Genomic DNA, 15,451 nt, shown 5'->3' with positions numbered 1-15,451 from the left:
TCCTTGTATAAATAAATTGAAGCCTCTGTGAAGAAGTAAACCAATGTATATAAACTGAATTTTCATTCAAAAAATATTTACGTGTTTGCATTACTTTTTTATGAGTTTTACAAAGTTGCATCAGACTTTCATAACTGAAATATCAAGAGACAAAAATAACATTATCTCATAACGAAAAGAAAATAACTTTGTGGGATCCTTGAATTGAAGATTGGTAACGAACATCTTCAAATGAAACAGAACAAACAGCATAGTTTTTCTCCGAAACTAAGACCTAACCAGAAAATATAAGCCTGACCAAAAAAAATTAGCCTGTTAAAATTGTCAGTCAGATGAAGGTATTCCGTTGTTGCTATAAGTGACAGATTGTCTTGCATAAAGTGATATTAATATAAATATACAATAATGTTATTGACATTTGTATTTAATGATAATTCAAGTTATTCTGTAATTTTAAGTTCCAAAAAAATGGCTAATTTAGATAAATGTAAAACACCTCCAGAGTAATGAATCCTCAGAATGACACAGAAAAGATGTACATTAGGGTGGGTCGAAATTTTTTTTTTTTCAAATTGCTATAGTGCGGAAAAGTTTCCTCTTTTAATAAAAAGAAAAATGATGTGAAAATTTTTTTAAACCATTTCACATGACCGGTCGTGCATCGTACTTGAAGTTTATGAAAATTGACAAAATTGAACATTTTTCTTAATTTTTTAAAATTTTACTTAAAATTGAATGATTGACATGCAGAAGTTTGTTATGCTTATTTTGTGGTTCAATAAAGTAAATTAAATTAAAACATCATTATTTCAATGTTTATCGATCGCACAATGTGTTTGAAAAACTGGAATTGACCAAATTTTTGCAAGTTTCACTGTGCAGCTCTTTGCATGCTTTGTCAGAACAAACTGACCCAGAACTTGCCACGATGAGGTGGCTGCACATCGAGTTTCACCCACACCCTGCCCAATCAACCATCCAAAGTAGGAGAGTGTGTGTAATTTACATTATAGTTACCAAAATTAACTAGGATTTAGTGGTTTACAGTTTTTTTTCTATTGTTTCTTTTCCAAGTGTTCACGTTTAAAGTCTAACTCTTTTAGGAGAAATTAGGTATGACTAATTTTTATAACAGCGTAGATATGGTGTAGCTATTTCTAGCTTTATCTACCAACATACTTTAGTTGTGGATTCTGTAACAAGTCAGGCACATCTCTCAACTGCCTGAGTGGGACTCAGGGCGTCGGAAGTGTTTCTAAACTGTGAGTGCTTGTCTTTAGTTTTATATCGGAAATTTTAATTTCTGAATCAATTCTGGGGGTGCTGGGATCCATGCCACAAATTACTATGGGTGCATGAGCACCCACAGCACCCCCGGCTCCGACACTACTGGTGGGACTGGTGTACATGTGAATTGCACGTGGGAAGACCACTACAGTGGATCGTGTGTCTACCCCATTTCAACCAGGGTTGTCAAATTTGTTCCCCGGGTAGATAGCTATTTTCCCCCCGGCTGGGTTTTTTAGGTTAAATGCTTTTTTGGAGAAATGGGGTTTTTTGGGAGAAAATTGTTTGTTTTCAAAGAAAATGTGTTGCTTTCAGGTTTAAATTTTATTTTAATGTTAGTTTATGTATATTCAAAAAATTGCTGCATAGTGCAGTGTTTAGAATATGTATATTTTGAAGTATTTTTAAAAGATTCGTTTTGGGAGCAAAAGTGTGTGTGTGTGTGTTAAATAATTTCTTGGAATCACAAACACACTTTTTTATAATTTTTCGGACTATTTTTTTTATGTAAGCATCAGGATTGTCTTGTCCATCATCAGTGGTGTTATATAGCAAAACAAATCGATTCTTCAGCTCTAACAGGAATTTATATTGATGTTCTTGAAGCTTTACCATATTGATGACAGTTTTTCTATTTTTGATAAATTTTGCTCTTTCCATTCTAGTGTTAAGCCTTATTCTACATCTCACCATCGATGATCACTTTCTGTATTGAATTTGTCGAGAGCACTGCAGTCTTGGATCATATGCTTCTTATTAGATAGGATGCAGTTGATCTCACTTGTTGTTCCAGTTAGGCACCTCCAGGTCCACTTTCTTAGGGGTTTTTTCTTAAAAAATGAATTCATGATGCATAACTGTTCGCTCTTTGCAAATTTGACAAGTCAGTTTCCTCAGTCGTTTCATACACCATAACCATGACTTCCAACTGAGCTTTCATCATTTCTTCTCTCTCTAATTCTGGCATTGAATTCACTCGTTACTGTTTTGATGTGATGGTTTCCTTCACTATCAGCTCGTCTAACTCTTCATAAAAGTCTTATACTTCTTACTCAGAATAGTTTGTTGTTGGTGCATAGACTTGTGTAATCAGTATCCGGTATCTGCTTGATATTTGCATAACCAACTTTGCAACTCTATCAGATGTACTATCTAACTAAATGATGTGATTTTTCCACTTTTTACGAATGAGAAATCCTACTCCACTAATTCTTCCATTACCTGTTCCTCTGTAGTAAAATGCATGTCCATGGCAAGTTGAATTATCTCCTCTCTTTTTTTTCTTACTTCACAGATGCTTAAGCTGTCCCAATTTATATTTTCCAGTTCTTCTTCCAACTCCTGCAAATTGGCTGCTAACTCCTGACAGGCTGGTCCAACCCAGAGATTCTTAGCACCCTGTTTTCATGTCTTGCTGGTTGCTGCCATAACCAGGGACACTCAGACTGCTGGGAACTGAGGGCCTTAGTTTATAGACAGAATTCATATTTCTTTTCAGAGGGTTTGTGGCTGTAATCCTCCACGCTTGCCAGTGTGGGTTGGAGGAAGCCCATCCACGTCACTGCAGCCCACTGCTTGTGGTTCTCTAATAGTATACCAGAAGAAAAAAATCTAATTGGTTTCCACTTTGAGGTTTTGAACAGTCAAGAGTTCTTATTTAACTGTTTCTTTTCACAAAATTTAAGATTATTTATAACATGGAGGGTTGACACAATTGAGTTTAAACTCTGTGCCCTTCCTGATCCAAAGTGTGAGACGCACTAGACCTCACTCTCCTTTGCCCTCCTGCCAGTTGTGGTCTTGCCTTTTCTGTGAGAAGAGGATGGCATGATACTATGGCAGCTCTATGAGAAACTGCTCGTTAAAAAATTAATAATGGAAAAATTGACTGCTGTTTCTTCTGACCGCATTTCAAGTCGTCTATAGTAGTAAACCACTCATAATTGTCAAAACTGGTAAATAATCAACCAGGATGGTTCAAACAGGTTTACTACATGGTTAGAATCACACCCGGTCAAAGTGAATCCAACCTTGTTTTTTTTTGGAAAAAAAATTATTCTTATGCTTGTTAAAAGTAAAACCTGATCTTAATTTTAAAGTTAATGTCAAAGAAAATAGTTATAAATACAAATACAAGGCCACAGCAGGCAAAATTCCCAACAAGGTGGCTGGAAAAATGATACCCATAAAGCTATTACTGCATTAGTTTAAGACCACTTCAATATATTTCAATAGTTTCAACCGCTTTTGGCCAGTTACCCACTGTAGGTGGCTGTTATCCCATTCTATATGACTGTTGCAGATGCAAACACAATTGTTCACTATGTATTGACATTTAAACCACTCAAGACTTTTTTTTTAACCACTTTGGATTCAAAAGCCTTTGTACTTCTTTGAATAATTTCTTGCTTAATATTGATCATAACTAAATTGGGGATATTCATTCTATTATTAATGGTTTTTATTTTTGTGGTCTGTTGAATTTTGTTAATATTGATTTTTTTTTTTCTCCCCTATGCCATGAACATTTAGGATGCCCTTTCAACTTCATGTTCAGCTGTGATGAATGCAGGCAGTAATCTTGGGTTGTTCAGTAGAAGGACCAGTTCACAACCCATTTCCAGTAAGACCATTAATAGGCCATTTGGCAATGGAGAATCTGAATACTCCTTCATGAATAGTGGTGGATGTTTTGAGAAGATGGGAGGGGTTCCATCTTGCAGTTCAGACAGAGAGGCTGAAAATAATGTGCTTAGTAGTCAAGATAGACCTATATACAATGTTAGAAAATCATATTCTGTTGATCTGTCTGAAGATGTTCAGAATCAGGACAAGTTGAATACTTATGTGAAGAAAAATACAGGAAACTCACCAAAAACATTGTCTTATCTCAGTAAGTTTTCTTATAAGCCATCAGGGGAACCTAAGAAAACAAAATCATCTCCTGAATCACACAAAAGAAAAGATGCTATAATTTGTGAGAATTCAAGCTTTGTAGTTTCTAGCCAGACTGGTGCTGAAAAGAAAAATGATACAATTTCTAATCCTACACTCGAGTCAGCTCTAGATGATTGTGACACTGCATTTGATATTGACTTTGATATTTACTTTGATGATTTTCAGAAAATGTTCGACTGCAATTTAGAAAAAAGAACTGCAAATGATTTGAAGAATTCTGCGAAACATCCTAGCTCTGAAAAAAGTATTTCTGATGGCTCATCGGAAACAATTCCCGTTGGTGAGAGCAACAAAAAAGTTGTAGCTGATCCTTCTGATGCAAAAAAACATTCACGGCAGCTCAGCAAAGTGGGTAGCCTATGTGATAATTTAATAAATACTTCTACATGCTCATCTGTTGAGTCAAATATTTGGACTGACCTGAATAATGTGCCTAAATATGCCATACAAAGTACATTACAGAGCTCGAACAGCATGTGTCAAAATTCGGTGCCTGAAGTAGTTACTCCAACAGCCATGACACAATTGCTTTTGTCCCCAAGCAGCTCTACTCCTAATGGAAGTTCAGTTCGAAGATATTGTAGTTCTCCTGTGGAAAAGCAAAGCAAACTTCCATCAGTGTTGGAGAACGGCTCACCGAATTCATCAAGCCCTATAGTAAGAAGGCCTGGTGTAAGATCAAATGAAAACAGTGTTGGCAAGTTCCGGAAAAGAAAGTTTCCTGGACCAGCTGGTATGCTTCCTGATATTGTAAGTATTTCACTTTTTTCAAATAATAACCATTAATAATTTATCTTTTGTTCTGTTATGATATGAAAATTTTTATTCATGGTGCTAAATATCACACTTATGAACCCAAGATAGTTTATACTGAGGAAAAATTTAATATTCATCACATTAACTACAGGGTGATTCTTACAGAACCAGCAGGCCTGTCATTTGGGGGGGGGGGGGCTTTCGAAAATACACTAAAAATGGATGGTATATATATATATATACATACATTGAGTACATGTGCTTTGCCCCCCCCCCCCCCCTGGAAAAAGTTGAAATGACGACCCTGAGAACCAGCCCCATGTATATGCTAATAATTCCTTAGTGGCATGAGCAGATCTAGAGCTCACTGTTGGGAGGGGTGATTCTTTTTCCAAATTGCTGTTGTTAATGAAGTCTGGGGTGGGGGGGGGGGCACGATGATTATGTTAATTCATATACATACACATACATTAGATCTGCTCACTCCACTTTTGATGCTGCCCCCCCCCCGTATCTCCGCCCATGTTGGTTTAAACCAGTGGTTCTCAACCTTTTTTTGTCCATGGCCCCCTTTCAACCATTTCTCATTCCTGTGGCCCCCTTGCGAACATGAGTAATTTTCTACTCCCCCTTCCTTTCTCCCCCCTCCCCCCGTTTTCCCATTAGAAGATAGGTATTCAAAAATTGTCTGAAGTATAAATATTTTTGAGTTTAATTTGATTAATTTTTAATTTATGAAAATAACGAAAAAGCAAAATAAACATAATAGAATACAGTAAAAATAGAATAAATCCCTTGGGGTCACAAAGTGTCTGTATCATCATAATGTTACTTTTTGTGTAGTTTATTGTTTTGTGTTTTCTCAGTTTGATTTGTATGTTTTATGTGTTGTGTCAGTCCAATTAAAAAAAAAAAATTTTAAACCATGTAAACTCTGCGCTTGAAGACGGCACAATGTCATCAAGTTACAGTACTGGATGAAATTTTTATTATTTCCAAATTAGTTTTTTCGTGTAAAAGAGTATGGTTTCATTGAGAAATGTCAGTTGTAGCTTCCAAAATATGCATTCCTATAATGATAAAAATTGCAAAAAGTGGTAGAAAACAGTTTTGTTAATTTTATTCTCTTCGTGCGGATAAAAGTAGTAATGAGGGAGTAGTCACACAAATGAATCACAATTGAAAAGTTCAACCTTCCACATTGTTTTCAACAATAATATATGTATCAAGGATATAGGTTCATGTTGTAGCCCTACTATGAATTTAAAAAAAAAACTAAAATGTGTATGAAAATTTTTTTTAAATATTTGTTTGAACCATTCATTCCAGAGAAATCATGTATGCAGTGACAAAACTGTTCGTGTGAACATAATAATGATTCATTATCAGGATTTCAAGCCCATCGGAAAATATAAATAATCAGATTTTCAAATACGAAAATTATCAGTTTGTTGACTTCAATTTCGATACGGTGAAAATCTGATATTTCGTTGGATGACAAGCTACCTTCAAGTGGCTTTTTGGTTCATAATGTGACCGCTCTCTCGCAGGCGAACGAAACAACGTGCGTGTTGGCTTAAACACAACACAATATTTCACATAACAGTCCGTACTGTATTTCATATACAGGGCGCATAGGTAACGGGGCATATGGCATTTTACTGGCGAACCATTGGTCCTAGAGGCTTATTTCCAGTTGGAAAAAGTAACCGAATAATGTGTAGTACTCAGATATTTGATTCATGTTGCCAGGGGTTACAGAGTCATTAAAATGACTCTGTAAAAAATAAAAACTATTAAGTTTTTATGCAGACACCCTGTGCCCCAAAACCCTATTGGAAAGTTATTTTCCTGGTCTCCGACAAAAAGATTCAACGTGTCTAAGTTCAAATTTTCACTGAGATATTCCAAGAAAGTTGAAAAAGCATTAAATGAGGGGAATCCATTTTACCCGCATTGAATGCTGTTTTTTCCCAAATTTCTTCAAGTTTTTGAATTCGCATATCTCTTTGAATATTGCACTTAGAAACGTGAAATTATTTTAGTTGGCATCGGGAAAGACAGAGCAACAACTTCTTAATTGGGTTCTTTGGCACACGGGGACGGTATAAAAAGTTGTTTTTTTAAATTTTATAGCTATACAACCCCTTACAACATGAATGACATATCTAAGTTGGACACGTGATTTGGATACTTTTTCTAGTTGGGTATGTCTCTAAGATTAATGGCTCACCAGTAAAGTGCCATACGCCCTGTTACCCATGCAGCCTCCAAATACACGTAAAAAAATAGCTTGAGATGAAATACAGTCGACTCTCATTGTAACAAATACCATTACAACGGGAAAAATATCGTTTTAACAAAAACTTTTCTAATCCCTCGCATAGGTTTACATAGGAACAATATAAAAATCTATAATTCCTTTGTAACGAAATTTCGTTATTACGAAGTGATTTCTCGGGTCTCTTGGAGTTCCGGTCTAATGGGGTTTGACCAAAGCATATTAATAAAGGGTCTTTAATACGCTTTGGGTTTGACTGTATTTCCCCCCAAAAAAATCTGACAGTGAAAATCTTTGCAGTAAAGTAATTGAACTTCTGCAATTTGATCTGAAAACAGCCCTTTTTATAATGATTATCCTTTTTACTTTTATAAATTTAGGAAGGAAACAAAAGGAAGAAAGGGTGGGAAGAAAAAGAAAAATGGCCCAGACGGGCTCGGTTGTGCATAAATACCTCGAAATTCCACTTGTGCGCAAGGGGATTCGTGCCTCACTCTCAGTTTTATGACAAGATTTCACATTTATGAGACGTATGACTACGGGCACGATTAATCTCTATATATATAGCTCTTTCAATATTAAAATATTTCATTTATACGAAGCACAATTTCAATTATTTGACATTTTGATTTGAACTCCAAATCTTTGGCATTTAGACATTTCCATCTATCGAATCCAAGCAGTTTTTGCAGATTGTGAAAACGCGTCGCTGAATTGGTTTTGCATGCGTATTATCAACACTAAAAACCGTAAATTTTAGGTTGGCAGATACAAAGAGACGCATTAAGCGGGTTATGGACATTTCAAAGTGAAGACTTACGTGAGAATTTATTGCACTTTTTTTAGAAATCAGCAAAGGCAGTGAGTCTCTAATAAACGGATTTAAATTGCTTTAAATGTAGTCATACGCCTTTTTAGAATTTTCTTTCTAATGTCCAAAACATTGTTTTTGCAGGATAGGAAAATTGCATTGAAATTATTTAGGATGCTGCAGGCCAGTAGTAGGGCAGTTAAAAAGAAGCATTACAGTATCGATTAAAAAAACTTTAAAGATGTGGTGTCAATCTTGGAGGAAGTCCGAATACAGGGGCGGCTCGAGCTTACCTGCCGCCCGAGTGCGAAGCCTCATGTGCCGTCCCTACTGGCGACCCTGCCAGGAGGCTGATAGGGCTTCGGTGAAGGGCACCTGGAAATAAACCTGATTTTTTTTTTCAGAAGAAAGCCGTACATCATTGTATACCATGCAAAATGTGCGTGACCATACGTCCCGCTTTTGAAGTAGAAAATATTTTGTCTTTGGTAAAATAATTCCAGAACAAAAAACATTCTTAATAAATGCCAGATAACTTAATCCTTGAAAGAGCACTTATTTTTGTGAGCCATCATCACTTATCCTGTGAAGATGATATCTAACGGGGTAATTATTATTAAGAAAATACTCTTAGCTATAAGGATGCCTAGCCAAGTTAGGGTCCGCTAAGTGAAATCTTCTGGAATCAATCAACGGGGGCGAAGAAATTTCCATTTTTTCAAATTAAAACAACTCCGATTTTCATCAAAAGGCATAGCTGCCAAGTCTCCCGAATTTTTCGGGAATCTCCCGAATTTTAACTTCATCGCTCGACATCCCGAAAAGTTCTTAAATCTCCCGAATTTTTACGAAAATCACAAAAATCCCTAATTGTCCCTTAAAATTCCCTACTTCATTAAAAAAAATCCCCGCTTATGAAAACAATTGGAAAACAAAGGAATTTCTTGTGGGGCATCTTTTTTTTCCCTTTCGAAATGACGTCACACGTCGTAAATGGGGTATCGTCGTGAATGTAAAATTCCCTTTTTAAGGAAGTTTTACAAACCCTCTGATGGTAACAAGAAAGTTGTTTGTCTTATCGTGCAGGGAAATGACTTAGCAGCCAATAGTCCTGGATAATAATTGAAGATTATAGTCACGCGCATGTGGTCAAAATTTCTTTTGTTATAACGTGCGATATAACAAAACACGAATACTGATAAGCAAAAACATATTTAATCAATTTTAAAGATACTTATTCCGATGAATTTCCTTTCATCAAACGTTCCAGAAGAGGGCCGACTTTTCCTTTTTGTACAAGTTGTGTTACGGACATAAACATCGGTCATGGAAAGACTGCCATCATCACTCGTGAAATGAAATGAAAAAAAAACATCAAGCAAGTGTCACAAAAAGTCAGTGTTCTTCAAAAATTGACGGTGTTTTCCTTCATCTTCCGATGATTTTGGGGTCATTCGCGCCGAATGTTTGTTCACAGCGTTTCTGATTGAACACAATATTTATTTTTACATCATTGAAGTTTTGGCCTCCAATTTCACTTGTTTTTTGCGTAGGAATTTTATTCCCAAGGGTTTAACTTCCATGTGTGTAAAATCCCTATTTTAATTTGACTTCATTTTTTGAGTAGGTATTTTATTCCCTACGCTCTAACTTTTATATTTGGAAAATCCCTATTTTATTTGGAAAAATCCCTATTGTATTTATTAGGGAGTGGTTTTAGCATAAAATACGGGTGTGCGCGAAAATCTCCCGAATTTTCATTTTCAAAAGTTGGCAGCTATGAAAAGGTAACATTTCCACTAATTTTCTTTCAAAACGGAATATTTCCAAAATTTGAATGCAGATGACTTCGTTGAATATTGGTCAAGAACAATAATATTTAAGTTTTTCATCTTTTATTTTTATAAGAAAAATTAAAAAAAAAAAAAAAAAAAATTAACATCTCAAATAATAAATATCTTCACAACATCCAGTCTTCTGTATATCTTGAGTTAATTTATAGCCTGAAAAAGCCAAAAAATTATGAGAATTATCCCAGGCTCTTGTGGGGGAGATGGGTGAGGGAACCAAAATGGCCCTTGTAATAGAGTACAGGGGTGGCGCTTGGCCACGCGATCCATTGCGGCCACATGCGGCACCGCTTGCTAAATCCGGGGTGAATGGGTAAAAAAAAATTCAATTTTCCAAAAAAAACCAAATTGTCGGCTCTGGAGGAGCGCAAAATTGGAAATGAAGGGCCGAAAAAATGTTTTGTTAGGAATTGTTTGGATAAATTGTGAGGGAGGGACATGAACTTCTAAGGGTACGGCTGACAGGGCTCCAGCTTGAGGCCCGGGATTAAATCCTTATAACTTTTCTTTTTTCGCTCTATAAATTAATTGTAGAAGGGGTCCCGTGGAAAATCGGGAATGGGCCCTACGAAAGATTCCCTGATGCAGGAGGTAGGGGCTATGGAGGGAGCAATAGGTTGGAGGCGCAAAAAATAAATCCCACACGGATACAGACTTTGTCTCGAGCCGCCCAGATAGCTTCCATTCTTGTTTCTGGTATTATGATCAGAGGCCTTGTCTATTTTCTCAACGTTTCCGTTGTCGAGGTATAGTAGGATTCAAAAGCGTGATGTCGTGAATTTTTACTGTGTCAAATTTTGTGGTCTTAAGTAAAGTCTACGCTGCCGCCCCTTACAACCTGCCGCCCGAGTGTGCCGCACACCTTGCACGCTCGCTTAAGCCACCCCTGTCCCAATACATTATCACAGCAATGTAGTTTTAAAAAATTTTAAATTTTGCGGGTATTTTTCCCCATGTATGATTTGATCTCTTGGAGTTCGTTATAACTGAATTCGACTTTATTACTTTTCAGCGGAGGCAATGGATTGGCACCCCCCTTTCAAAATTCATAAAAAAATACCCCAGAGCAATCATTCTCCATTCGATTTTTATAAATATATTCCCCATCGGACCACTCAGTGCTGGCTGAAGATAGCTTCGTGCTAAACTAGATGGCTATCCGTCTGTAATTACATGAAAACGATGGGTTTTTTACAAGCTTTCATTTTTCACCCATCTACGTCTTGGATTACATTTACTACCAGCACTCTCAAAAGAATATCAATGAATGGTCAAAAAATCTTTATCTGTTTTCTTTATGGCAGCCCTCTTTGAATGAAAAGTCTTCGAACACACAATTTTCTGTCTTTACAGTTATTCCATTTTGCTTAAACCTCTTCTATAGTTTGTGTCAGGGCCTACTATCACCCCCAAGTCGTAAAACCACAGAGATTACATGAACCACTCTTCTTCCTCATGTTAATGTTACTTGAATGGAGAAAAATTACGAAAAAGATATTCTACGCATTTTGTTTGAAATTAAATTTTTTTAGTCAGAGTGACTAAAAAATTTTAATGTCACAAATTTCTTCGTGGACCCCGTATCAGTAGCCGTGGCTCCCCTTTTGCAAGATTTTCATTCGTGGCCCCACTGGAATATCCTAGGGCCCCCGGTTGAGAACCACTGGTTTAAACCATGGTTTTAACCAAGTGGTTTTTTTTCTTCAAAAAAACCACTTTTTTTCATCAAATAAAAGTGGCCTAAATATCTGTGGTGTCCTTATAAGAAATGACTAAAAGACCTAAAGTGATAAGAACATACAACGCCACCTTGTGTTGTGTAAGAGGAACTAGGGAGTTCCACCTCAGACATCAAGTAGACAAGATGTCTAAATGTTCTGCTCTTTCCGCTGTATAAATTCTTCCTATCTATATGTATGTAATCTATCTAAGTCTAACCTAATAATAAATGCTCATCAAAATAAATACCCATGTGTTATCCACTCGGCTAACAAAGTGTTAAAGTAAACACAACAAGTGGCGACGAGGCCCATCTTAAAAGTTGGATAGAGTATTTACTCGTAGACTGCAAAAGGTAGGAGAAAAAGTTTTTCATACATCTCTGACGATGGAAAATTTAGTTGAAGAGTTAATAAGACAGAATCAAGCTCTAATGGAAGCTCTCAAAGAGCAACGGGGCCTAACGTCAACAAACCAAAAAGTGACGGTTTCGTTTGATAAATACGATGAAGCTTCAGAGACTTTCGATTCATTTATAGAACGTTTCGAGGCAGAAATATCTATAATTTATGTAGTTTTTTATTTCCAAAAATATACACATTCATGCAAACCAAGTGATTTGATATTTCAAAATTTAAATTCTATGAAAATCTTGTTTCTGCATTAAAACTTTCTGTAGTTTAAATATCAGCATTATAAGTTCCGACAAAAATAAATGTGCTTGATACATTTGACAGGAATACTCTTATTTAAAAATATGTCTTCCCTATTATTTACTTAAAAAATTTTCCCAGCGGGATATGTCACTGTGAAAGTGGTGTACGGAAAACAAAAGTTGCACTTGAACTTATATTTGGTAAGGGAAAATTTAGACACGATTTTTGGCGGTGAATGGCTATACAAAATCAATCTAGACTGGAACTCTCTTAAGGCTGTGAGGACCGCTAATGACATGGATCTAAAAAAATTGTTGGATGATTATAAAGAGATTTTCGACAACAAATTAGGTGAGATAAATAACCATGAAGTGGAACTAAAGCTAAAACCAGATGTTACCCCAGAGTTTCGTAGAGCGAGAACTGTGCCCTTTGCATTAAAAGACCGGGTTGAAAAAGAAATAGGCCGGCTTGAAAGAGAAGGCATTATCGAGCGAGTTGAAACTTCAGATTGCGCTACACCAGTTGTTCCCGTGGTGAAACCGGACGGATCCATAAGGTTATTGCAGATTATTCTGTCACATTAAATCCTAAGCTAGAGGTGCCTCAGCATCCCTTACCAATGTTTGAAGAAATATTCTCATGTTTAAATGGGGTAAACGATTTTCAAAATTGGATTTCAGTCATGCATATTTGCAAATGAAAGTGCACCCTCACAGTCAACGACTCCTAACCATAAACATTCATAAGGGGTTATACGCCTATAAAAGATTGATGTACGGCCTAAATGCAGCTCCAGCAATATGGCAGAGGTACATTGATGAGTTATTCCAAGGAATATGTCGGCGCCCAGTAAGTAGTGGACTGTATTTGAATGGTTTCAGCTCATGAAAGCAGAACAGGCTCACTTCGAAATTCAACATTTAATTATAAATAGAACTTAATGTGAAACGGTTCCCGGAGGAACGCTACAGACAGATACGCAAAGATTGATGTACGGCCTAAATGCAGCTCCAGCAATATGGCAGAGGTACATTGATGGGCTATTCCAAGGAATAGATGGTGTAAAAGTTTTTATGGATGACGCCAGAGTGACCAGAACAAATGACGAGTCACATCTCGGGGCTTGGGAAAATTTTTTCAAAAAATGACAGGAGCATATGGGCTGAAGTTAAATTTGAAAAGGAGCACATTTTTTCAAAAAGAAATAAATTTCTTAGGTCACAAAATTGATGAAAATGGCCTAAGTGAAACAAATGAGAAAACTGAAGCAATTTTGAAAGTTCCCGCACCGAAAAATGTTCAGGAAATAAAAAGTTTTCTGGGCATGGTAAATTCCTACGGGAAATTTTGTCCAAATCTGGCAACCATTGCCTATCCTCTCAATGAGCTGACGAAAAAGGACGTTCCGTGGCATTGGTCCAAAAAGTGTGAGACTGCATTCAAGAAGATCAAAAAGGAAATTTGCTCAAAGTGAATCTTGATGCACTATGATCCTACACTACCTCTTACTCTTGCTTCGGATGCTTCTCCAGTGGGAATAGGAACAGTTCTATTACATGCTTTACCTGATGGAACAGAACGACCAATTGCCTTCGCTTCTCGTACGCTGATGAAAACAGAACAGAGATACTCCCAGATTGACAAAGAAGCTTTGGCAATTATCTGGGCAGTAAAGAAATTTATGTTTTACTTGAAAGGCCGAAGATTTTATTTGGTTATAGTGCCGGACTCGTGATGCGAGGATCCGGGTTCGAACCCCACAGTGGTGGTCGGCTGAAGTTGGTTTTCTGTGGTTCCCAACTTCAAGGCGCAAATGCGAGCCGATCTCCCCATTAAAAAGTCTCGCCACAGAGAGCAACAGTCCTACAACGGTAAATCATTCAACCATAACACTTCACTCATAGTTAGAAAAACTGGGGGCAGATGACAGCACTACACATAACAAGCATTACACAGAAACAAACTTCACGTCAGGTTGCACTACACGTACACGCACATTCCCGCATGTACCGATCCGTTGGGGGGTTCCGCGGGGGGGGGGGGTGCATGTGTGGTGTAGCAGTAGTAGGTAGGGCCTCCAAAAAATGGCTCGGGGATCCATGATGTTCTTAAGTCAGCCATCTCGTTGGGCAATTTGCCTGTTGTGGCGTTGTATTTGTAGATTTACTCTCATAACAGATCACAAGCCCTTGGTAGCAATATTCAGCTAGAAGAAAGGTCTACCAGTGTTGACGGCTACTCGACTTCTGCATTATGCCTTGATCTTACAAGCATATCAGTTCGATATCATTTATCGTAACACACAGAACCATGGTAATGCAGATTGTCTTTCCCGATTACCTTTAAGGTCGGAAGACTTAGTTGTCAAGGATGACATAGAACTCTTCCAGTTGAATCAAATCGAAACACTACCAGTGAAAGCTCAACATTTAGCAAAAGAGACACAAAATGATGAAGAGTTGGGTCCATTGCTGAGGAAATCGAAATTCGGTGAACCTTTAGGAGGGAAGGAAGCCGAGTACACCTTGCAGGACGGATATATAATGCATGGCCAAAGTGTTTTTATTCCGAAGAAATTTAGAAATCAAATTCTTGATGAACTCCATCAAGGCCATCTGGGCATTGTTAAAATGAAAGAAATTGCTTGATCCTATGTCTACTGGAGCGACATTGATAGCGACATAGAAAAAGCTGCTTAAAACTGTCCAGATTGCTCCAGATTCAAGTCCAATCCGGTGAAAGCAAGGGTACACCATTGGGAATACCCGAGTGCTCCGTGGGAGAGAATTCACGTAGATTTTGCAGGTCCCATATTCGAACATATGTTTTGGATCGTAGTCAATGCTCATTCTAAATGGATGGAAGTATACCCGATGAAATCAACAAACACGTTCAAGACAGTTGAGTGCCTATGGGACTGTTTCTCTCGATTTGGACTGCCTTTAGTGTTAGTGAGTGACAATGGTCCTCAGTTCACATCACACGAGTTTGAAATATTCATGAGGAATAATGGAATAAAGCACAAAACGTGTGCTCCTATCAAACCATCAAGCAACGGGCAGGCAGAGCGATACGTTCACACCTTAAAACAATCCCTTCAGGCGATGCAAAGATTTCCCGGAAACATCTA

At 37.3% G+C, this 15,451-nt stretch overlaps 1 protein-coding gene across 2 annotated transcripts in view; it reads left to right on the top strand.

The window, feature by feature from the left end:
- Positions 1-15,451, top strand: part of LOC149086339 (uncharacterized) — a 138,940-nt gene that overhangs the window by 18,265 nt on the left and 105,224 nt on the right. For both annotated transcript variants that reach the window (XM_089232386.1, XM_089232385.1), the window contains exon 2: positions 3,820-4,995. In XM_089232386.1, the coding sequence (XP_089088512.1) occupies positions 3,850-4,995 (1,146 nt within the window). In that variant the 5' untranslated portion in view covers positions 3,820-3,849. The remainder of the gene's footprint in view (positions 1-3,819; positions 4,996-15,451) is intronic.

Source organism: Pholcus phalangioides, unplaced genomic scaffold, assembly GCF_987345545.1.
Source record: "Pholcus phalangioides strain wild (caught in Gottingen) unplaced genomic scaffold, Ppha-v1.0 ptg000005l_1, whole genome shotgun sequence".
In the NCBI taxonomy this organism is placed as follows: Eukaryota; Metazoa; Arthropoda; class Arachnida; order Araneae; family Pholcidae; genus Pholcus; species Pholcus phalangioides.
This window is presented reverse-complemented; position numbering and strand designations above follow the sequence as displayed.